The sequence below is a fragment of the Mytilus galloprovincialis genome, chromosome 4 (genome assembly GCF_965363235.1).
Source record: "Mytilus galloprovincialis chromosome 4, xbMytGall1.hap1.1, whole genome shotgun sequence".
Classification (NCBI taxonomy): Eukaryota; Metazoa; Mollusca; class Bivalvia; order Mytilida; family Mytilidae; genus Mytilus; species Mytilus galloprovincialis.
In genome coordinates, this window is record NC_134841.1 from 100,646,109 (window position 1) to 100,671,856 (window position 25,748).

Consider the following 25,748-nt stretch of genomic DNA (forward strand, 5'->3'; position numbering starts at 1 on the left):
ATAGGAAACAAATGGCAATATAAAAAAAAACTAGCGCTGGGAGCTAACGAGCAATTATCTTTTTGAGTCTCACTGCTTATCATTATCAGTTTCAAAAATACAAGTAAGAAGTAGATGAAGCGTGTGTCCTATAGTTGCTTACATCCTGGAAATTTGATCTATTGGAGATGCTTGTTTTTTTTGGGAAATCATACCACACCATCCTACTTGTATAGAATCAAACCACACTATCTTACTTTTATAATAACATATCTATTTGACTTATAATCTTTTTACTGATGTTATTTGATAGCTAAGATATTAAGATTATGTATATCATCATTAGTATTAAATCTAAACAGTAGGATGGTCACTAAATCTAAACAGTATGATTGTTACTAAATAACACATATAAACACTAAACAAAACAAATATGTAACATCGACAAAAACATAGTTACGTTTTTATTTTTTAAGACTTGCGCCGATTTAGTATTTAATTTGTTACTTGTTTTTTTTTTCGTATTAAATAATAATAACACTCGACTATTTAAAACTTTTATGTTAATTCATTTAATTAGTGTTTTGTTTTTAATTTTCAACATCAATTTTCAGGTCTATCCTAAGTTCGTCAATATAGTCAGGATGTAGACTACAATTCACAAAACATTGATTTGGCGGCAATTACATTTACAGCGCTCTTTCGCTTTGATTTGTGTATGTAACCAACAGTTACAACTTTACGTGCGATGTTGTTTTGAAGTTTTATATCACTTTTCATGGTAAAACAAGTTTTTTGTCAAATTCATTTTATTACTCATACAAAATAAGAAAGACATAAGTTATAGAATGAAATTCAAAACAGTGTGGCTGTGGCTATTGATTGACACATTAAATTCATCCATTGACTGGGACAATTTAGGTGAACGTTTGTATGTAACGACCACTGTTCACGACGTACCTACGATAGAGATTTAAACTGTGGGGTCACCAAAGGTTTCTTAACGCCTTTAATTATAAAATAATTCGAAAAATTAATCAGGAATAACCTTTATGTTTTGATTTATATAATTGATATAAATCAAAACATCGTGTTATTTCTGATTAATTTTTCGAATTACTTTATTAAGGTGTTGAAAACCTTTGGTGACCCCATATTTTAAGTGCCTTTAAAAAGTACATAGTGAGCAGTGGTCGTTACATACAAACGTTCACCTAAATTGTCACAGTCAATGGATGAATGTAATGTGTCAATCAATTGCCACAGCCACACTGTTTTGAATTTCATTCTATCAATATACATTCACGACTTTTTCTTATATGCAACATATTGAAAAGCATTAGTAAAACTATAATGTACAGTATTACTTGCGAATCTAAAAAAAAGATATAAATATAAACAAACAAAAATTGAGTACAGTACTCAAGCGATTCTGGATTTCAATAAGCAATTCAATCATTTCAGTACGTAAAAATACTACAGAACTATTAAACAATCGAGATTTCCCAACTTGTGAATCTAATGAGAAAAAGTATACATTTAAAAAAAAGAAGATAAACGTTGATGAGTATATATATAGTACTCGAAGATTCTGGATAAATTCAATGAACGATTCACATACGATTCACATATGTCAGTATATAAAAAATACTACAGAACTATTAAACAATCTAGATTTCCCAACTTTTGAATCTAAATGAAATTAAGCATACTTAAAAAAAATGAAAAAAAAGTAGATAAAATATTTAGAAATATGTGGTATGAGTGCCAATGAGACAACTCTCCATCCAAGATAAGCATAGTATTATTTATTATTATTACAATTTTTCTATAGCGCTAAATCTAAAACAATATTACTCAAAGCGCTTTACATCACATATTAAACGAAACATACACACAGACAGTGATAAAAATATAAAACATGAACCCACAAAATACATAGTATTCGAGATTCTGGATAAATTAAACAGACTTTTAAATTATTTCGGAATGTAAAAATACAGCAGATTTACCGAACAATCAACATTACACAACTTGTGAATTTAATAAAAAATGTGTAACAATAAAAAAAAAAAAAAGGTTTATGAGAATAGAACTCGAGATTCTGGATAAATTCAATAAACTTTTCAATTATTTAAGTACATGTATGTAAGCGCTGAGACTACTATAACACATATAGTAGTCTCAGTGTTAACATACTGCAGGATTATCAAACAGTCAAGATTATCCCACTAATCATTGCATAGTACATTGTATATCACTTTTGTGATCGAACACTAAACAATGGTTGTCCAACGGGTTCGTAGTCGTCATCATCCGGTGCAGAACTTTGTTTGGCATTGTAACCCAGTCTTAAAGTCACACCTATATTTGGAAGGTTGTGTCTTTTATAATGCTCTAGAACTTCGTGAAGTGTACCGAACGTAACATTGGCTTCAATCATAAACTTTTCACCCTGAAATGGATAAAACAATACGTATCAAGATGTCACTTATATATATATATGTGATATTATGGGGAATACGTCATTAAATAAACACAACAGAATGGGTTATTAAGTAGTATTCTTATATATATGTGTAATATTATTGGGTAAATGTCAGTAAAAAGCACAACATGAGATTATCACATGTATTTTTACAAAACCAAATTTTTACAAGGCTAGACGAATTGCCAATGACACCAACAGAGACGAACAAAGGCATAGCTGAGGTGGAAAAGGGATAATAAATGACAAACCACTGACAATAACTGAGCAGTTTAAATATTCACTTATATATATATATATATATATAAGCCTCGACTGAATTTCATATTTATATATATATATATATAAAAAGAACGTCAATATTTGTAAACCAATACTTAATCATCGAAGTCCTTGTACACTGCGCATGGTCCATAACAAATCGTTTACAGATTATGAAGTCCTTGTACACTGCATGGTCCATAACAAATTGTTTACAGATTGGGGATTGTTTTGCCTTGTACAGAATTCAAAATGCAGCGGTTTTGTTAATAATAGTTGTTGCTACACCGAATTGACTAAACACTTACGTTTTTTTCTATTTTGTATGACTTAAGCCCAGCTTTGGTTTTCACGACTAAAACCTATAAAGAGAGAATAAATCAATTCTGAAATGAAATCAAATTGAGCAGACACCGAGCACATACTTTTGGTAATATAAGAAATTGATACTTCTAAAACACCATAAATATATAGTATACTAATTTACGATATCAACCACGAAATACAATATAGCAGTTTTACAAAATTGTTCAAATGTTAACTCCCAAGTCAGGAGCCTGTATATCCAGTGGTTGTCGTTTGTTTATGTGTTACATATTTGTTTTTCGTTCATTTTTTTACATAAATAAGGCCGTTATAGTTTTCTCGTTTGAATTGTTTTACATTGTCTTATCAGGGCCTTTTATAGCTGACTATGCGGTATGGGCTTTGCTCATTGTTGAAGGCCGTACGGTGACCTATAGTTGTTAATGTATGTGTCATTTTGGTCTTTTGTGGATAGTTGTCTCATTGGCAATCAAACGACATCTTCTTTTTTTATATTTTAGTTATATATTGGAAAGTATAATGCTTCTGCTACATAAATATGGGCTGTTTTTGACAATACAAATTAATGCACATGTATCGGGTAGAAGCATCATTAAGTCATACCAAATTTCTGAAATATTCACAACTTAATTTAGCATTTTAGTTAAATTTTAGACGGTTTCCCTCCTAGATGAAAGTGGCCGCATTTGTGTTCATTCTTTATATTGAAATGTTAGTTGTATTTGATAATAATATATAACACATATAAAGGTCGAGGATGAACACAAAAACGGCCACTTTCATTTTTGACAAAAACCAACTGAAAAGTGACATTTTTTGGCAAATTTGATAGATTTTTCAAGTTTAAGCTTGAATCGGAGCGTTTTTAATGAGTAAATCAGTTAAAACTGTTTAAAAAGTGTCCAAAATCTTTCGTCAGATGAACCTGAAATTTGAGGCAAAAATCGGCACTTACCGGACCTACTCCTTTGTATTTTCCGCTATTTTCTGATAATTAAAGGTCATATTTTGGGAGTTAAAGCAAAGACTGTTCAACTAAAGTTTCTGAAGTTATGACATATGTTTTTGTGGACGAGACCCCCGGGATCTATCACACTAAAAATCTGACTCGGTTGGTCTGCAAGATTTGTATGTATTCTGATATGATTTCTCAATCCACTCATCTGTACACTAGTCTCTTACATATAGGAAATCACACAGATTAAGAACTTGAACGTTCCAATAACTATAGTTCCTTTTTCCCGGAATCAGAAGAATGCATAGGCTATCAAAAAGAATGTTTCACGTATTGTAGTTACCTTTTTCCCTGGTTCAGAAGAATCTCTAACTAAAAAAGTTCGTTCTGCCAGCAATTCTAATTCCCTACAATATATTTAGATAAAATAAACAATTAAAAAGATTGTAGTTTTTCCGCCGACATCATTGTCGATAGATACATTGCATTTGGAATTATACGAGAATGGTCTATTCAACACATACATATGAAATACTTATTTCTTCTTGGCCAAATTCACTACAACTGAAGATAGATTACAGAAGTCTTTAAATAAACTGTTTAAAAACGCTATTATTTCGTTGAAATGTAATTTTAAACAACATTTATGTATTAATGAATATATTATTTTCAGTTTTCAGTTACTGTAGAATCTTACCGTGCACTGTCATCTCTGTTCCCGCCAAACAAATATTCTGACGCGGGATCAAGTCCGGGATCTGGCTGAACGTAGCCCGACTCTTCTGTCATATTTAGATAATTAGTACCTCCCGAATTGCTACGCTTTGCTAAAGACGGGGGTGATTTCCTTGGTGTTGGTAATTTTGGCTCTGGGGATCTCGACTGCTTATCACTTTCTTTGGATGACGGCCTAGAGCTTGAATCTGAAGATACTGGCAAGTTGAGTTCTGATGTTGGTGATTCGGTCCGTGAAGGAGATGGCAATGTGGAGCGTAAATTTGAGGCTGGTGAGTTTGTTCGTGAACGGGAGGCTGGTGCTGTCATTCGTAATTGCGATGTCGGTGATATTGTCCTTGGTTTAGATGATACAGGCGGATTTAATGAATTAATGTACATTTTTTGTTTTCCTGGTTTACCTGGTTTGGGTGCTACTTTTGGTTTTGGTTTTGTTTTAGTTTGCACTGAAGTAGAATCGACTGCGTCTACACTAGTATTTCCAGCATTAAAGTTCACGGTACCCTCAGAAAAACTCCTTTGTTTTGTGGTTTCATTCGGCGGCGAGGCAGCATCTTCATAAGTCTCTCGTTGTTCTGAAACGGATTTTTGTATTCTTTTAGATTTCGGCTCTTTTGGGATGGTGCCAGTTGTTGATACGCATTTCGTAGCTAGCAAGAGAAAAAAACTGAAAAATTATTATTTTCCCCCCAATTTTTGATAGGGGAATGTGGAAAAACTTTTCAAAATTTTTCATCTTTTGAACACAAGAGAAAATATACAAAAGATTCTATAGACAATAAAACATGGTGTATATTTTGGATTGAAAAATCAATTGCAATTTAAAATTCAGAAGTTATTTACATGAAATCGTTAATATACTAGTCTAATTAAAATGTTAAACAACATGTAGCACATAAATAAATGACCTAACAAGTAAACTTGGTGAAATACTGTGGCCAGCCGTTCTCGTCAAAACTATGTTTAAAACCTTTCTTATACTCGTCAAAGCATACATAACTATAAATGAGATTAGTTTTCCCATTTAAAAATAGCAACATATGTCCAACTTTAAACGTTCGACTGTTTTGCGGAAAGGAATATGGATAAAATTGCAAAATCGTGAAAAAAGTGGAAATGTTTTAAAAGTTTTTCTAACAAAAGATAAAAAGATAAAATGGCGGCCTTATTCATCAATACATGTAACTCAGTGGTTGTCATTTGTTGCTGTGTTGATTAATAGTTTTTCGTTTATTTTTTGTACATTAATTTGGCCGTTAGTGTTCTCGTTTGAACTGTTTTACATCTGTGATTTCGGAGCCTTTTATAGCTGACTATGCAATACGGGCTTTACTCATTGTTGAAGGATGTACGGTGACCTATAGTTGTAAATTTCTGTGTCATTTAATCTCTTGTCTAGAGTTGTCTCATTGGCAAAATATCACCGTTTTTTTTATCTGACGCATCATTTACTCACTTGGATCAGGCTCATATTTATTACTCTATCTGACGCATCATTTACTCACTTGGATCAGGCTCATATTTATTACTCTATCTGACGCATCATTTACTCACTTGGATCAGGCTCATATTTATTACTCTATCTGACGCATCATTTACTCACTTGGATCAGGCTCATATTTATACTTGGATCAGGCTCATATTTATTACTCTATCTGACGCATCATTTACTCACTTGGATCAGGCTCATATTTATTACTCTATCTGACGCATCATTTACTCACTTGGATCAGGCTCATATTTATTACTCTATCTGACGCATCATTTACTCACTTGGATCAGGCTCATATTTATTACTCTATCTGACGCATCATTTACTCACTTGGATCAGGCTCATATTTATTACTCTATCTGACGCATCATTTACTCACTTGGAATAGGCTCATATTTATTACTCTATCTGACGCATCATTTACTTACTTGGATCAGGCTCATATTTATTACTCTATCTGACGCATCATTTACTTACTTGGAATAGGCTCATATTTACTACTCTATCTGACGCATCATTTACTCACTTGGATCAGGCTCATATTTATTACTCTATCTGACGCATCATTTACTCACTTGGATCAGGCTCATATTTATTACTCTATCTGACGCATCATTTACTTACTTGGATCAGGCTCATATTTATTACTCTATCTGACGCATCATTTACTCACTTGGATCAGGGTCATATTTATTACTCTATCTGACGCATCATTTACTTACTTGGATCAGGCTCATATTTATTACTCTATCTGACGCATCATTTACTCACTTGGATCAGGCTCATATTCATTACTCTATCTGACGCATCATTTACTTACTTGGATCAGGCTCATATTTATTACTCTATCTGACGCATCATTTACTTACTTGGATCAGGCTCATATTTATAACTCTATCTGACGCATCATTTACTCACTTGGATCAGGCTCATATTTATTACTCTATCTGACGCATTATTTACTTACTTGGATCAGGCTCATATTTATAACTCTATCTGACGCATCATTTACTTACTTGGATCAGGCTCATATTTATAACTCTATCTGACGCATCATTTACTTACTTGGATCAGGCTCATATTTATTACTCTTCAACAGAGATTCATCAGGTTTGTCATAATTGTCATCTGACGACTCGTCATCGTCATCGTCTATCTCATAAAGCTTTGCTGCAGACGGAGAGGCACCGACGGTTGATTCCAGAAGATTATATTCATCGGATTTTTTAAGTCTGTTATAAAGATATCAATAATATTGAGAATGGAAATGGTATTATAGTTTGAATAAAGGTATGATTAATTCATTCATTAAACACCTAAACACATTCATCTTTTAAAATAATATGGAAAACCTCAATGAACCCCCGATTATTTTATTATTATTCATGATCAGAATCGAGATTTTACTCTGTCTCTACGTAAAAAAAACAACGAGTGCGTTTGCCAGAATTACATTTTTAATTACTTTTATAACTATATCTTTACATGTGCTGCAATTCTAAGAATTTGAACTATGCTTTTAATTTTCGAAGAGGGATGACACTAGTTTACACCTTTAGGAATAATCAAAGTACTGAATTACTGTTTACTCATATGACCTCTAGATCTTATGGCCGAATTTCAATCTCACAGTAAACCTGAGAAGACTAAATTGATATACCACTTATATTTATAATCCTTTTCCAATCTAGATTGCTGCTTAGTATTTTATCAATATTCTTATAACATTGTGGAATTACATAATAGGCAATTGTTCATTTTTATGTTTTCGTATTCTCTCGGTTAGTTTTCCTGTTTATCTATTTGTTTGTCTGTCTTTATACAGCTGTTGAGCACTTACCATACTTGCTACTTACTTTGTGTGTTCATCGTCTGGTAAGGATTCTTTATGAACAACAAGCATCGATACATATATAGCTCTCATCCATTCCTAACAAACAGACAATACACATAGATATCGTACAATAGATATAAGAACATGTGGTATGAGTGCCAGTGAGACTTCTCTCCATCCAAGTCACAATTTGTAAAAGTAAACCATTATAGATCAAAGTACGGTCTTCAACACGGAGCATTGGCTCACAGCGAACAACAAGCTATAAAGGCCCCCAAAAATGACTAATGTAAAACCCTTCGAACGGGAAAACCAACGGTCTAGTCTATTTTAAAAGAAATGAGAAACGAGAAACACTTATCTGAAACAATCGTGTAATATCACAACATAAAAAGACACACTTTCAAATATCAATTGAAATGGCTAACGCAATCAAAATACATAATAACACGTCTAGTGAACACACACTGAACGCATATATCTATTGGACATCTTATTCTTGGATATTTTGCACTTAAAATCTAACTAAAAGATATACGGGTTAGTTATAAGAGCTGCAAGATGTTCTTATTCAACAATATTCAAGTAAATTAAGAAAGCCATAAAGTATTTGGACATGAAATGCACCATTTCGTATTCTAAGAATTAATTTATGTGTTACATACCAGCCTCTCTGTATCTGTTGCACAACTGAATTTGTAGACTTTGCCCTCTGACGAACATGGAAAAATTTCAAAGCAGTGGGGTATACTAAAATTCCTTCGTAATCTAAAATACACAAATGTTTAATTGAGTTTATTAAAAGTTGTGTAAGAATTTCCTTTCGACTCTATTTTATTAAGTATTCAACGGTACAACGGATTTTTTTTTCGATTTTGAGTGAAGTAAGTCTTGTCTCAGTTAAATAAGCACCATCTTCCAAAACATTTTTGTCATAGCCATGAACTGCTTCATCAAATTATCAGAACGAGACTTGGTGCATTATGGTCTTATTTTAAACAATTAACTCGTTTGTTTAACTTTAAGGTGAAGAAACAGTTTTCATGACGCAGACAATCATCGTCTTAGATATTGCTTGGGTTACCTGTTGTTAAATGTAAGGATTTTCTATTCAATTTGCTTAGGGTTACGCATGGCACATGGAATCCTCTTGTTGTTGTTATTTAAAAAATAATCTGTTTGTGAGATATCAAGAGGCTATGATTTGTGCTCCTTACTTATTATCAATACGATATATCAGGACACTGAAAATCATCATATATGCCACTAATTCAAGATGACTTAAGTTGAAAGATACCGAATAATTTTCACTATATCTTAATAAGATACCCCAACTAAAAAAAAAGTTCTATGAAAGTTAAATGAGATACCATTAATGTGCAATACATAATTCGTATACTTACTTGTGATAATTCATAAGAGAGAAGTGAACTTTTGGAGATGCTGAATGATCATCATGAAAAACGTAAACACAACCTTGAGATAGCACAACAAAATATTGTCTCCCTGAAAAAATATATTAATGTCATTACGAGAATGGAATGTGGAATTTAACAGTCATGTCGAGTAACTTGCTTCCGAAGATTTCGAATCTTTTCTCACTCATCTGTTTATCCTCCGGAGAATTTGGTGTTGAAGGTATATCTTTCATGGACTATCTCTTAGATTTTTGTTAAATTTAGTGTTGATTGTATGTTGATTATTAATCTACTGTCGTTGTGTTGCTGTCTTATTGACATGCATCCAATATATTTTTTATTATATAAATAATAATTTATATAATAAATGTGAATTTATCAAAAGAAGACTTCCACTGAACACGTTTAACTGCAAACATAACAACTATTTCCAATCAACCAGTTGTGCCACAGAATTGGTTATAATAAGTTGCAGTTCTAGTCGAAATGTTTTCACAATTACTTTTTAAAATACTGTGCTCAAATAGGACAGTTCTTTCCAAATTTAAATGCAGAAACAAATTGAACAATTCTTTCTAAATTTAAATGCAGCTCTAGTTTAAAAGAACAGATGTATTGGGGTATTTTGTTTCGTCAGGTTGTGGTCGTCTTGATGCATACCCAACATTCCCTTTTCTTAATACCCTGCAAACCACAATATCAACTTTACAGTGAGGTCAATGCATTATGTAGTCGAGTATTCATATGACCCTAACAATGCTTGCAAGGAAATTTTGTAACTTTAAAGAGAGGACAATGGATAACCAGTCAGGACAGGCGCGGATCCCCAGTCTTAAAAGGGGGTTTCCAACACATGCAAGTCATATAAAAGGAGGGTCAAACCATATGTTCCCATACAAAAACAAAATTGTCAAAAAAGGGAGTCCCCCGCCCCTCCCTCTTTTTGGCTTTGTGCAAGTTATATATGTTGATAATTCTCCTTACACTGAAGACTTGCGAGGGGTCCAAGTTTCTTTAATCCACGTTCCAGTTGTCCCTCTTTCCTCACTAAACCTTTCCAGTTAGCCTCTACAGTAATAAGATCTTGAGCTCCTGTGTACAGATCAGATAAAACAGACTAGTATTTAAATCATATATTTCTGACATGCAAATATAATTCAATAATATTTTGCATACTTGAAAGCACAAGGAAGCGTTTTATCTATATAAAAACATAAACAACGTATGACCAATCGAGATATGCCCATTATATAATTGTATTGAACAATTCATAAGAATGTTCTTCCTTTTTATCCTACACTAAAATAAAAATCAAGTGGCCTAAGTAGGATAAGACAAAAGTAATGATAGTCCTTTAAATATGCAATGATTTATAATAGTTAAATAATATGTGCATATTTGCAATATATGATAAATGAACAAAATTCGTCAACATACACATTCGTCTTAAATATTTTTTACTATCTCCCAATTATGTCAATATATGACATGCCGATTTGAAATAAACATTACTGCTTTGAACAATCGATGTTACCTGCGTGCTAAATCGCAAAGTAAAAAAAAATATTGCGCGCTTGAGATATTTCAATCTAACTCAAAGTCTCCCAGTCTTTCTGCTTAACTAGATGCATTGTACTTTTTGGAAAAGACGATATTGAACGTAATGTACATGTGACAATAAAAAAAAACCAGTCCTATAACTATATTTACGAAATACACGTAATATAGAGCGAAAAACTATAATTTAAGTCAGTATTTGTGTTCTGTAAAGGCAGCAGTAGTATATCGGTGTTTAAAAAGTCATAAAATAATTGAGAGAAAGCAAATCTGGGTTACAAAATTGAAACTGAAGAAAATACATGTACAACAACTGTAAAAAAAACCCACCAACAATACAAAAGCCAACATACATATAAACGCCTGGACCAAGTTAGTCTAATGTGTTTTTAAAACATAATATTGGTTCATTTATATGTTTCGGGGTTTAGTGTTGCGTCTCGTTTGCTAAACAGTATACACTTTTGTTTAGGGGAACATCGCCTTGATTCAAAGTTACTTATTACTAAACTCTAAAGCAAATAATACTGCAGTTTCAAATATCTATTATAGTACGTAATATTAAAATATGTTGCTCTTTATTAACAAGTCATTAATTCACATACCTATATTAACAAAAGGGGTGTCTTTAACTTGTGAAGGCTTCAGATCTTTATAGCTGGACATGTCGGGTCATCTTTGATACCCTGTTTAAGTTGCTACACGTTCTTCTGAAAATCTATCTAAATATTAAAAAAAATCATTCTTGTATTTATATTAATATAGTAACTTGCCTAATTACATATCCTAATATTTATACAAATAAATAATTATGGATACAGTGAAATGTATTATGATACCATATACGTACTATAGAGATAGGCATTGGCCCTGCATAGCCTGCTATACAATGTGTGTTTTGCTGTTTTTGAAGGCCAAACAATGACATGTAAGTGGACATTTATTTGTGTTTTGTCCTTTAGTGGATATAGTTATCAAAGGTACCAGGATTATAATTTTATACACAGACGCGCGTTTCATCTTCGTAAGATTCATCAGTGACGCTCAGATCAAAACAGTTATAAAGTCAAACAGATGTCTTAATGGCGATAAATCTACATCTGTTTATTTCTATACTGACTTCAAACTTCAAACTGTTTAGTAAATGAAAAACCGATAAAATTATAAAAATACCGAACTCCAAGAGAAATTCAAAACGAGAAGTCCTTTCCGGCCCAGTAGTCAGCACTTTTTGTGCTGATATGAATTATCATTGATATGGTTACATTTATAAATTAACTGTTTACAAAATATTGAATTCTTGAAATACTAAGGCTTAAAATTTCTACCTCAGGCATAAATTACCTTAGCTGAATTTGGCAAAACTTTTAGGAATTTTGGTCCTTAATGCTCTTCAACTTCGTACTTTATTAGGGCCTTTTAACTTTTTTGGATTCGAGCGTCACTGATGAGTCTTTTGTAGACGAAACGCGCGTCTGGCGTATATACAAAATTTAGTCCTGGTATCTATGATGAGTTTATTTCCAAAATGGCTAAACAAAAATCTCTAACACATGCTCTTCATCCGTACTTTATTTGGCCTTTTTAACTTTTTGGGTTTCGAGTGTCACTGATAAATCTTTTGTAGACAAAACGCGCGTCGTCTGGCGCAAATATAAAATTTAATCCTGGTGTCTATAATGAGTTTATATCAAACGAATTGAAAACATCTGTCATATTCCTGACTTGGATTCAAGCATTTCCTGATGTATAAACAGGTGGATTAAACCTGGTTTTATTATAGCCATCTAAACCTCTCAATTGGATGACAAAATTGGGGAACAGCAGTCAACATTGTAATATAATCTTAATCGTTATATAAAAAAATAAGAATTAACAAAGAAAAATAAAATGGCACATAGAAAAAGAACATAAGCAAAAACTCAAAACTAACGACAGGATGATGGGTTGTATAAGCCACGCCAAAAGTATATCACAAAAACATGTACAAGGAAAAATAAAAAGAACACGTACACGTAATAAACAATGTCAGTACCTAGAATCTATACTTCAAGACCATCATGTATTATTTGTACCTAGAATCTATACTTCAAGACCATCATGTATTATTTGTACCTAGAATCTATACTTCAAGACCATCATGTATTATTTGTACCTAGAATCTATACTTCAAGACCATCATGTATTATTTGTACCTAGAATCTATACTTCAAGACCATCATGTATTATTTGTACCTAGAATCTATACTTCAAGACCATCATGTATTATTTGTACCTAGAATCTATACTTCAAGACCATCATGTATTATTTGTACCTAGAATCTATACTTCAAGACCATCATGTATTATTTGTACCTAGAATCTATACTTCAGGACCATCATGTATTATTTGTACCTAGAATCTATACTTCAAGACCATCATGTATTATTTGTACCTAGAATCTATACTTCAAGACCATCATGTATTATTTGTACCTAGAATCTATACTTCAAGACCATCATGTATTATTTGTACCTAGAATCTATACTTCAGGACCATCATGTATTATTTGTACCTAGAATCTATACTTCAGGACCATCATGTATTATTTGTACCTAGAATCTATACTTCAAGACCATCATGTATTATTTGTACCTAGAATCTATACTTCAAGACCATCATGTATTTTTTGTACCTAGAATCTATACTTCAAGACCATCATGTATTATTTGTACCTAGAATCTATACTTCAAGACCATCATGTATTATTTGTACCTAGAATCTATACTTCAAGACCATCATGTATTATTTGTACCTAGAATCTATACTTCAGGACCATCATGTATTATTTGTACCTAGAATCTATACTTCAGGACCATCATGTATTATTTGTACCTAGAATCTATACTTCAGGACCATCATGTATTATTTGTACCTAGAATCTATACTTCAAGACCATCATGTATTATTTGTACCTAGAATCTATACTTCAGGACCATCATGTATTATTTGTACCTAGAATCTATACTTCAGGACCATCATGTATTATTTGTACCTAGAATCTATACTTCAGGACCATCATGTATTATTTGTACCTAGAATCTATACTTCAAGACCATCATGTATTATTTGTACCTAGAATCTATACTTCAAGACCATCATGCATTATTTGTACCTATAATCTATACTTCAGGACCATCATGCATTATTTGTACCTAGAATCTATACTTCAGGACCATCATGTATTATTTGTACCTAGAATCTATACTTCAAGACCATCATGTATTATTTATACCTAGAATCTATACTTCAAGACCATCATGTATTATTTGTACCTAGAATCTATACTTCAGGACCATCATGTATTATTTGTACCTAGAATCTATACTTCAGGACCATCATGTATTATTTGTACCTAGAATCTATACTTCAGGACCATCATGTATTATTTGTACCTAGAATCTATACTTCAAGACCACCATGTATTATTTGTACCTAGAATCTATACTTCAAGACCACCATGTATTATTTGTACCTAGAATCTATACTTCAAGACCATCATGTATTATTTGTACCTAGAATCTATACTTCAAGACCATCATGTATTATTTGTACCTAGAATCTATACTTCAAGACCATCATGTATTATTTGTACCTAGAATCTATACTTCAAGACCATCATGTATTATTTGTACCTAGAATCTATACTTCAAGACCATCATGTATTATTTGTGATGTTGGTTTAAGTAATCTTGTCTTTAATATTTGCTGATATTCTTGGTCGTTTAAGAAACGAGAAACGAGAAACACTTATCTGAAACAATAGTGTAATATCACAACAAAAAAAGACACACTTTCAAATATCAATTGAAATGGCTAACGCAATCAAAATACATAATAACACGTCTAGTGAACACACACTGAACGAATACATTTGATCTATGATACAATGTAAATACAAAATCAATAAAATAAGGGGTGAATGAATAAAGGCAACAGTGTCAGTACCTATAATCTATACTTCAGGACCACCGTTTAAACACGTTATTAAGATGATAACAACGTCAGTATCCAGAATCTATACTTCAGGACCATCATGTATTATTTGTACCTAGAATCTACACTTCAGGACCATCATGTATTATTTGAACCTAGAATCTACACTTCAGGACCATCATGTATTATTTGTACCTAGAATCTACACTTCAGGACCATCATGTATTATTTGTACCTAGAATCTACACTTCAGGACCATCATGTATTATTTGTACCTAGAATCTACACTTCTGGACCATCATGTATTATTTGTACCTAGAATCTACACTTCAGGACCATCATGTATTATTTGTACCTAGAATCTACACTTCAGGACCATCATGTATTATTTGTACCTAGAATCTACACTTCAAGACCATCATGTATTATGTGTACCTAGAATCTACACTTCAGGACCATCATGTATTATTTGTACCTAGAATCTACACTTCAGGACCATCATGTATTATTTGTACCTAGAATCTATACTTCAGGACCATCATGTATTATTTGTACCTAGAATCTACACTTCAGGACCATCATGTATTATTTGTACCTAGAATCTATACTTCAAGACCATCATGTATTATTTGTACCTAGAATCTACACTTCAGGACCATCATGTATTATTTGTACCTAGAATCTATACTTCAAGACCATCATGTATTATTTGTACCTAGAATCTACACTTCAGGACCATCATGTATTATTTGTACCTAGAATCTACACTTCAGGACCATCATGTATTATTTGTACCTAGAATCTACACTTCAGGACCATCATGTATTATTTGTGATGTTGGTTTGAGTATTCTTGTCTTTAATGTTTGCTGATATTCTTGGTCTTTGTGCTATTTTGTTCTTCTTTGTTACATATAAAAAAGAAGATGTGGTATGATTGCTAATGAGACAACTCTCCACAAGAGACCAAAATGACACAGAAATTAACAACTATAGGTAACCGTACGGCCTTCATCAATGAACAAAGCTCATACCACATAGTCAGCTATAAAAGACCCCAAAATGATAATGTAAAACAATTCAAACGAGAAAACTAGCGGCCTTATTTAAGTACAAAAAATGACCAAGAAATTCCTGGCTACGGGCCTGAGCGGGATCCCAACCCCCCTCTTAACCTGGGACAGTGGTATAACAGTACGACATGAGAACGAACTATAAAAATCAGTTGAAAAAGGCTTAACTCATCAGATGGACAAAAATACAAGTGGAGGTTGCCGGGTACTTGTACACCCCAACAACAAAAAGACACTAGGTACAGATCAGAGAGTACTTGCAGTTAACTGACAGCTAGTTCAAAGCCACTAACAACTAATAAAAAATTCATGCATCTAAGACTAAATTATCAATCCATACACACCCAACATCTATTGGATTTAGTGTAAAGACATAAACAGTCAGAGAAAAACATGACCTTGCGCAATGCCAAGATACAGGTATCGACAAATTGTAGATCCATGAATGTGTATATGTATATAACATACTAGTAATATTTAGTTTGCTTTTAATTTACTGATAACAAAATCAATATTTATAACAATAAAAACAATATTCAATGATCTAATTACAGTTTTGAATACGTAACTTTTAAATTTGCTTTTCTTTTGTAGTGATTTAGTGATTTAGATAACAAAACAATTTTGACTGCTGTATCCCTATTTTTGACATTTTTACCTATTATGTCTCTTTGTTTTGTTCACATATCGTTGTCAATATAATTTGATGCGACTGTCATACAAGTGACAGGTTTATTTAGCTTTAAAACCAGGTTTAATCCACCATTTTTACACATAAAAAATGCCTGTACAAAGTCAGGAATAGCACAGTTGTTATCCATTCTTTAAATGTGTTTGAGCTTTCGATTTTGTTATTTAATAAGTGTCTTTCCTTTTTGAATTTTCCTCGGAGTTCAGTATTTTTGTGACTTTACCTTTTAGTACGGACTATTTATCTACAAGGTCTTGGTATCTTGAAATGAACTTTTTAAGAAAAGGGATGAGACGTTCTTTCACAAAACATTGGATACACAACTTTCTTCTAAGACACTGGTGACGTTTAATAAAGTCCGAGTAGCAGCTGCAAGCTGTTCAATACTGAATGAGTTGTGAAATTGCTTCTAAATGGGGAAAATTTATAATTCGAAAACTGAAATCGCCTCGCTTTACTGATTCTAGTACTAAGATGATCATTTATGTCAAATTCGAAGTATAGTAAACAAATGAGGCAGATAATGCCATATCTATGGCAAGCCGTTTTACTATTTATTCGAATTTCAAGATATCTCCTATAATATATAAGATATCTTATATACAATCATTCTTATAAGATATCTTATAAAAAATATAATTTTTATAAGATATCTCATATATTATAAGATATCTTTAATGTTATATGAGATATCTTTAATGTTATATAAGATATATTCAATGCTATATAAGATATCTCATATATTATATAAGATATCTTATATAATATAATTTTTATAAGATATCACATATATTATATAAGATATCTTTAATGTTATATGAGATATCTTTAATGTTATATAAGATATTTTTAATTCTATATAAGATATCTCATAAAGTTTATATGATATCTTATATAATTAATAAGATATTTTATAAAGTATATGAGATATCTTATAAACAATTGTTATCTAAGATATCTTATATATAATTAATAAGATATCTTATATAGTTTATAAAATATCTTATATAGTTTATAAACTATCTCATATAGTTTATAAAATATCTTATATAGTTTATGAGATATCTTATAAAGACAATTATAAAAGATATCTGATAAACTATATAAGATATCTTATAAACTTTAGGAGATATCTTATAAACTTTAAGAGATATCTTAAAAACTAAATAAGATATCTCCTATAATATATAAGATATCTCCTTATATATTCTATAATATATAAGATATCTCCTATAAAATATAAGATATCTTATATAATTTCATTTTTATGAGAAATCTTATATATTATATGAGATATCTTGTATAGTCTATAAGATATCTTATTAATATAGTTTAAAAGATATCTTATATAGTTTATGAGATATCTTAGAAAGACAATTATATAAGATATTTGAAACATTAAATGAGATATCTTATAAACTATACAAGATATCTTATAAACTATATGAGATATCTTATAAACTATATAAGATATCTTATAAACTATATAAGATATCTTTTAAACTATATAAGATATCTAATAAAGTTTATGAGATATCTTGAAGTAAGAATAAATAGCAAAACGGCTTGCATACATATCGGTTGTTTTTTCAATTTCAAGTTCTGGAGGATATATTAATGAAACCAAATCAGAAAAGATTGGATTGGTAATGAAAAGAACATCATCAATATATATTTGAATGCGAAATTTAATTATCTCATCTTATTCTTTTTGACAAGTGTCTGAAGGAACTCCAACTTATATGAAAATAAGAAAAGGTCGACAAGGAGAGGCGCACAGTTCGTTCATATAGGAAACTAGAGGAATGAAAAAAAAAAATACCGCATCTTCATTCAAGTTTACACAATTTTATACCCTTCAATACAAAAAATGTACACTTGAAATCAGCTCTAACCGATCTCAATGACACATAACAATATGATAAACTTTTATTTTTATTTTATCGTGATGATTATCTAATGTCAGCGTGTCCACACTTTTAGATGATCTAAGTCTACATGGTCTATAGAAACAAACTTTAAATAAACACGGAAATGCAATTGACACAAATCATATTAAAATATACTTGACTTTGGTCCCTCTTTAACGAATCATACAATCATAGCACGATTTGCCCCGAAATCATTGTAAATTCAAATGCATATGACATTGGAAACTTCACGCAAAACAGGATTTTTATGAATAACAAAAACTGATTCATTGATATAAGTAATATTTACACTGATTTTTAGCTGATACATTAATTTTACATAAACAAGCTTGTTTTACAAGTATAATGATGACAATGGCCCTTGAGATAAGTGGAAGAAGCCACATATGGCATGTCGACTTTATATTCACAAGTTACAATACAAAACAGCAAACACTTTTCATATAACTTCATCTAACTTCCTTAAACCTAATCTAAGAATATTTGATCAAAATAACAATCAGAGTAAATATAACTATTAGATTCGGAAATTGATTGTGGAGAAAACAATTGATAAAATGAATATCTTGTGAAAATCAGGTTCAATAGATTTAACTAAATAAATATTAAACTTACACCAAAACACAAAAAAAAAACCCAACCCAACACAGCATACAAATTAAAGCCCAACTGACGACAATTACCGCTATCTAAACATTTGTTACAATTATTCTTCATGTTCAAGCCGGCATTGTTTAAATCAAATAATGTAATTCTTTTTCGTGATTTCATTTATGAGCTGAAGTACTTACACATGAATCCTGTTTGATTTATTTAAGAAGACGCAAGTGCTTGGTACAGTGAAGGGAATTCAAGTGATTGCAGCTCGGTATTGCAAAGTGTATGCAACGCTTATTGACTTGTAAAGAGAGGTGTAATAACTTGTCGATATAGTTAAGGTTAGACCCGCTATTGCGGAATGGGTATACTGACAATATTGTCAAGTGAATGCATATATTTAGTGTAAGATATAGTGAAATGGGTACAAGCGTTTAGTAATTGATATAGTGATTTGTATGTATGTGATCACTGCTGGTTAACATCAATTGTAATTAACACTGCAATTAAAGCGGGAGGTTTGGCATGCCACAAAACCAGGTTCAACCCACCATTTTTTCATAAAATGCCCTTTACCAAGTCAGGAAAATGGCTGTTGTTACATTATAGTTCGTTTCTGTGTGTGTTACATTTCGATGTTGTGTCTCTGTTGTGTCGTAGTTCTCTTATATTTGATACGTTTCCCTCAGTTTTAGATTGTAACTCGGATTTGTTTTTTTCTCTATCGATTTATGAATTTTGAACAGCGGTATACTACTGTTGCCTTTATGTGTTGAGCTGCTTTCGGTTTAGTATAGTGAAAGTGAGATCTGCCTAAAAATAAGCATTTTAGCATATTGAAATCTGACTGCCATGCCGGGGTATCTCGAACTGTACACTACTCATCGCATTTATGACTAATTTCTTTTCAATACTTAGTATATACAAATTAGAAGATGTGGTATGATTGCCAATGAGACAACTCTCCACCAAATGGCATAGAAGTTATCACCTATATAGTAAAGTGTTATAGTATTCTTGTATTTGTCTTTTTGAATATTACTTTTACTTTTTAACATATTTATGTGTTTAAAAGTGATTATTATTATAACATAATATTGAATGCTGTACCCCTATATTTTGACATTTTTACCTATTATGTCTGGTTTTGTTTACACAAATGTTGTCAACATAATGGCATTTTATGCGACTGTCATACATAAAGGTAACAGTAGTATACATACACGTGTGAGGTTTAGATGTTCAATTATTCGAAAGTTCACAAATTGTCACACGAGCACGTGATCGTATGGTCATATTTTTATTCTTGAGGAGTATGATTCCTGGTGGTGAATGAATTCCTACCAACGTAGGGGTGAAATTCAATCTTTTTTTTTTCTAAGTCTTTTTACACTGTTAAATTTTCCTTAGCTATACAAGGTTATTAATTAATTTCAGGATACATGTATCAGCGTAATTAATGTAATACATGTACAAATGTCAAATGTGATTATAGAACAACATATATAGTCGATTAATGAAGTGCACATTTGTCTATATAATCTGTATTGTTCGAATCCAAATTTTGTTACATGTTTGTACAAAACAATAAACGACAAAGCAAACATGTTATACAGCAGCAAATGACATCTACCGAAATACAGGCTCCTGATTTGAGACAGGAGCATACATAAGGTGGCAGGGTTATACAGGCTCCTGATTGGAGACAGGAGCATACATAAGGTGGCAGGGTTATACAGGCTCCTGATTGGAGACAGGAGCATACATAAGGTGGCAGGGTTATACAGGCTCCTGATTTGAGACAGGAGCATACATAAGGGGGCAGGGTTATACAGGCTCCTGATTAGAGACAGGAGCATACATAAGGTGGCAAGGTTATACATGTTTGCTGGTGCCAAACCCTCCCCTAACCTGAGACAGTAGTGTTACAGCACAAAATAAGAACAAACTATACAAATCAGCTGAAAAGGGTGGAACTCATTAGACCAATACAAGGCATAAAAAGCGTGATAAGTACAATATAGACCCTAAATACAGATCTGAGAGTATTCACACCACCAGAGACCTGAACACAATTAAAAAACAATTTATTTCAAGGTGCACCGTATACCCCGCGCATTAAAAGCGAATAAGTAACGAATAGGTAACAGGTTATTTACCGAGCGCTGGAACGGGTATATGCGCTCTAATGGGGTCATTCATCTCTAAGAACACATTGTTACCACCAGACATGAACACAATTAAAACACGATTTATTTCAAGTTGCAGCGTATACCCCGCGCATTAAAAGCGAATAGGTAACGAATAGGTAACAAGATTATTTACCGAGCACTGGAACGGGTACATGAGCGCTAATAGGGTAATTTCATCTCTAAGAACACATTGTTACCACCTGAGACATGGACATGATTGAAAATCCTTTTCTAACAGGTGAAACGTATAAAAAAATGTATTATAAGCGAATAGGTAACGAATAGGTAACGAATAGGTAACAGGGTATTAACCGAGCGCTGGAACGGGTACATGCGCGCTAATAGGGTAATTTCATCTCTAAGAACACATTCTTACCACCAGAGACCTGAACACAATTAAAAAACGATTTATTTCAAGGTGCACCGTATACCCCGCGCATTAAAAGCGAATAAGTAACGAATAGGTAACAGGTTATTTACCGAGCGCTGGAACGGGTACATGCGCTCTAATGGGGTCATTTCATCTCTAAGAACACATTCTTACCACCAGACATGAAAACAATTGAAACACGATTTATTTCAAGTTGCAGCGTATACCCCGCGCATTAAAAGCGAATAGATAACGAATAGGTAACAGGTTATTTACCGAGCGCTGGAACGGGTACATGCGCTCTAATGGGGTCATTTCATCTCTAAGAACACATTGTTACCGTCTGAGACCTGGACATAATTGAAAATCCTTTTCTAACAGGTGCAACGTATAAAAAAATGTATTATAAGCGAATAGGTAACGAATAGGTAACGAATAGGTAACAGGGTATTAACCGAGCGCTGGAACGGGTACATGCGCGCTAATAGGGTAATTTCATCTCTAAGAACACATTCTCACCACCAGAGACCTGAACACAATTAAAAAACGATTTATTTCAAGGTGCACCGTATACCCCGCGCATTAAAAGCGAATAAGTAACGAATAGGTAACAGGTTATTTACCGAGCGCTGGAACGGGTACATGCGCTCTAATGGGGTCATTTCATCTCTAAGAACACATTGTTACCACCAGAGATATGAATTTAATTGAAAATCCTTTTCTAAAAGGTGCAACGTACAACAAACGTACTATAAGTGAATAGGTAACGAATAGGTAACGAATAGGTAACGAATAGGTAACAGGGTATTAACCGATCGCTGGAACGAGTACATATGCGCTTATAGGGGTATTTCATCTATAAGAACACATTATAACCACCAGAGATATGAACACAATTGGAAATCCTTTTCTAAAAGGTGCAACGTACAACAAACTTTTTAAAAGCGAATTAGTAAGCGAGTGATGGAAAGAATTAAACAAGGTAATAGCATGCTCCGAAACGATGTACACCCTGCTTACATGTTTAACTCTACCACATTATGTAAGTATGTGCCTGTCCCTAGACAAGAGCCTGAAATTAAGTAGTTATCGTTTGTTTTTGTGTTACATATTTCCGTTTATTTTTTTGTATATGAAATACGGCCGTCAGTTTTGTTGTTTGAATTGTATGAGGTTGTCATGTCTGGGCCTTTTATAGGTGACCACACGGTTTGGGCTATGCTCATTGTTGAAGGCCGTACAGTGAACTATAGTTGATAATTTCTGTGTCATTTTGGTCTAATGTGGAGTGTTGTCTCATTGGCAATCATACCACATCTTCGTTTTTACGCAAGCGCTAACACGGTGATTTCATCCCGTCGAACCAAGATCCATCTTCAAACATACGGACATAAAGCAGTTAAAAGGTAGAACGTATAAAAAACAAGTAAGGAACAAATGCGTATCGAACATGAAGTAAAAGGATCGGTTGAGCACAAACACATATTAATAGGTCATAAAAAGATCATTTTACCTCAACCAATTCAGAACTATTACCATATGTAAGACTATTAACAACTAGATTTGTAACTGCTAGCAATAACGGAAGGCACCCCTTCCCCCTATTACCAGGTGAGCGGCAGCCATTTTGACAATTCCAAAGTCAAAGAGAGCATCTACAGATGTCTAGTAACATTTTTGCAAAGTTTCATTAAGTTTGAACATTTTGAATTTTTGATATTTTTGCTGTTTCCATGGTTACGGCGGCCATTTTGAAAATTCTAACTTCAAAATCCAACTCTGCCTATGCCAGTTACCATTCCTGTAAAGTTTCATCCAGTTTGCGGAAAATTCTTATTTTTGAAATTTTTGACCTTTTTGCATTGTTTCCATGGTAACAAGACCTATTTTGGAAATTCCAACTCCAATGTTGCTCATCATTACTGTGAAGTTTCATGAAGTTTTGAGCATTTTTAGAATTTTGAAAATTTTGGTGTAGTTTCCATGGCAACATAGTAGTTCCAATGATCGCCAAAATCATCCAACACCTGTATATAGTGGGCACCTACATTGTTTTAAAATATGATGATTCTGAGTTGAAGCATATCCAAACAGTTCACCAAAAACCAAAAGCTCATTTTTTTCACAATTGTGCCGTTTCCATGGTAACGGCAGCCATATTAAACTATTCCATGCCATAATTAAAAAGGGGGAAGGATATTAAAAATCAAATAAGTAACGAATAGGAAACGAATAGGGAATAGGGAATAGGTAACGAAATGGTAACGAATAGGGAATAGGGAATATGTAACGAATAGGCAACGAATAGGGAATAGGGAATAGGTAACGAATAGGTAACGAATAGGGAATAGGGAATAGGTAACGAATAGGTAACGAATAGGGAATAGGGAATAGGTAACGAATAGGCAACGAATAGGGAATAGGGAATAGGTAACGAATAGGGAATAGGGAATAGGTAACCAACTCGACGCCCATCTGGTCATATACATATACAATGCAAAGAATAAATAAGCCTAGACATAATTTAACAACGCAGTTTCACTTTCATTCATGATTTACAAAATCATTTAAATAATATGTATACCGTTTACTCACTCATGATTGTCTTTTTTAGAAATCCATTTAAAACATTCGAAAATATCCTTGTGAAAATCACCAACTTAGTAATGCGGAAGATAAACCCAAGTATAAACACTTGATGGGTCACAATTTCTTAATCCAAAAATAAATACACAATTGTATACCGAATATGTTATAGCCTACCTGTGTATCGTTTAGTATTCACCTCTAGATCTTTCCGCTACATACTCGATTTGTAAAGTATTTTCTTACACATTAAACTCACTGCACAATTTTTGTACTGAAGTCCTTTGTAAACTTTTAAAAACAAAGTTAACGTTATATGGGAAATCCAATTAAGTATGAGACTGAACACATGAATGACCTATTTAACAAAATAGGAAAGGGTTTGTCATATGTTAACAGTATTCGGAAAGTTTCAGTATCTTTTTTATATCTAGACACTGTCAAACACTAAAACCTGCATGCTTACACATGAATGCTACGCGAACGGGGCAGGTAGTGACCTTATACTATAAACAAAAGAATTTCGTATCATGGGCACTTCATAAATATGTAAAAGATGTTTTAAAAAGTTTGAAATATCATAACTCAGTTTGTCGATCTGGCAAACAATGCGTTTGTTTGTATACAGCAATTGGTATTCTATCAGACAGTATAATAGAAAGTGCCGATCATAATAAACACTATGTTGTCCGAGACTTAAATGTTAATCAGATTACCTCACAGATTTTTTGTTAAATTTTAAAAGCAGGCACTAAAACAAAAACAATCAATTATTAAGAGGCATCATTTTAGTTCTGATATAATCACCCTCCACTAGTTAAATAGTCTACGTGCTTAGATTCCGAAGATACAGATAATTCGAGTCTAAATTTTTGACGATTTTTTAGTTGAACTCTCTAAAACAAGCCACAAAGGAGACTTAAATACATAGGAGATCATCTACTCATAGCCAACATTTTTAGATGTTTTGCTAAGTCTAGACCTAATTTTGGACATGTAGAATGTCTTTAAGAAATAGATTTACACTGGTTGTGCTAAATGACATTCCACCTGCATTTCTCCTTCAAAGGCAATGTCCATTTAACATATTTAATGACAAAAACTCTGTTCGCAGTGAAAGAAGGTCTTTACTGTGAACCTTTTTACTGATGAGTCTTTTGTAGACGAAACGCGAGTCTGGCATAAATATGAAATTTAATCCTGGTATCTATGATGAGTTTATTTACAACCACTGGGTCGATATCACTGCTGGTGGAGTATTAAATCCCCGAGCGTATCACCAGCCCA

At 32.6% G+C, this 25,748-nt stretch overlaps 1 protein-coding gene across 3 annotated transcripts; it reads right to left on the minus strand.

Moving 5' to 3' along the window:
- Window positions 1-1,903: 1,903 nt before the first annotated feature.
- LOC143073614 (uncharacterized) lies at window positions 1,904-24,791 on the minus strand. Of its 3 annotated transcripts, none has more exons than XM_076249285.1 (11): window positions 24,639-24,791; window positions 11,652-11,768; window positions 10,474-10,581; window positions 9,475-9,577; window positions 8,737-8,839; window positions 8,094-8,167; window positions 7,303-7,469; window positions 4,708-5,395; window positions 4,354-4,417; window positions 3,037-3,090; window positions 1,904-2,434 (listed from the first exon to the last, which is right to left on the minus strand). In XM_076249285.1, exons 2-11 carry the CDS (start codon window positions 11,710-11,712, stop codon window positions 2,237-2,239), a joined length of 1,620 nt encoding a protein of 539 aa, XP_076105400.1. In that variant the 5' UTR covers window positions 11,713-11,768; window positions 24,639-24,791; the 3' UTR covers window positions 1,904-2,236. The 3 variants fall into 3 exon arrangements, with proteins under 3 accessions (XP_076105400.1, XP_076105398.1, XP_076105397.1); XM_076249283.1 differs by lacking the exon at window positions 24,639-24,791 and adding an exon at window positions 24,471-24,625; XM_076249282.1 differs by lacking the exon at window positions 24,639-24,791 and adding an exon at window positions 24,460-24,617.
- Between the last annotated feature and the right edge of the window lie 957 nt (window positions 24,792-25,748).

Coding starts and splice junctions, on each gene's coding strand:
- LOC143073614 (XM_076249285.1), bottom strand. CDS start 11,712: ATGTCCAGCTATAAAGATCTGAAGCCTTCACAAGTTAAAGACACCCCT. Junction 8,168..8,736: donor CAACAGATACAGAGAGGCTG/GTATGTAACACA, acceptor TCTGTTTGTTAG/GAATGGATGAGAGCTATATA. Junction 3,091..4,353: donor CTTCTGAACCAGGGAAAAAG/GTAACTACAATA, acceptor CTCTCTTTATAG/GTTTTAGTCGTGAAAACCAA.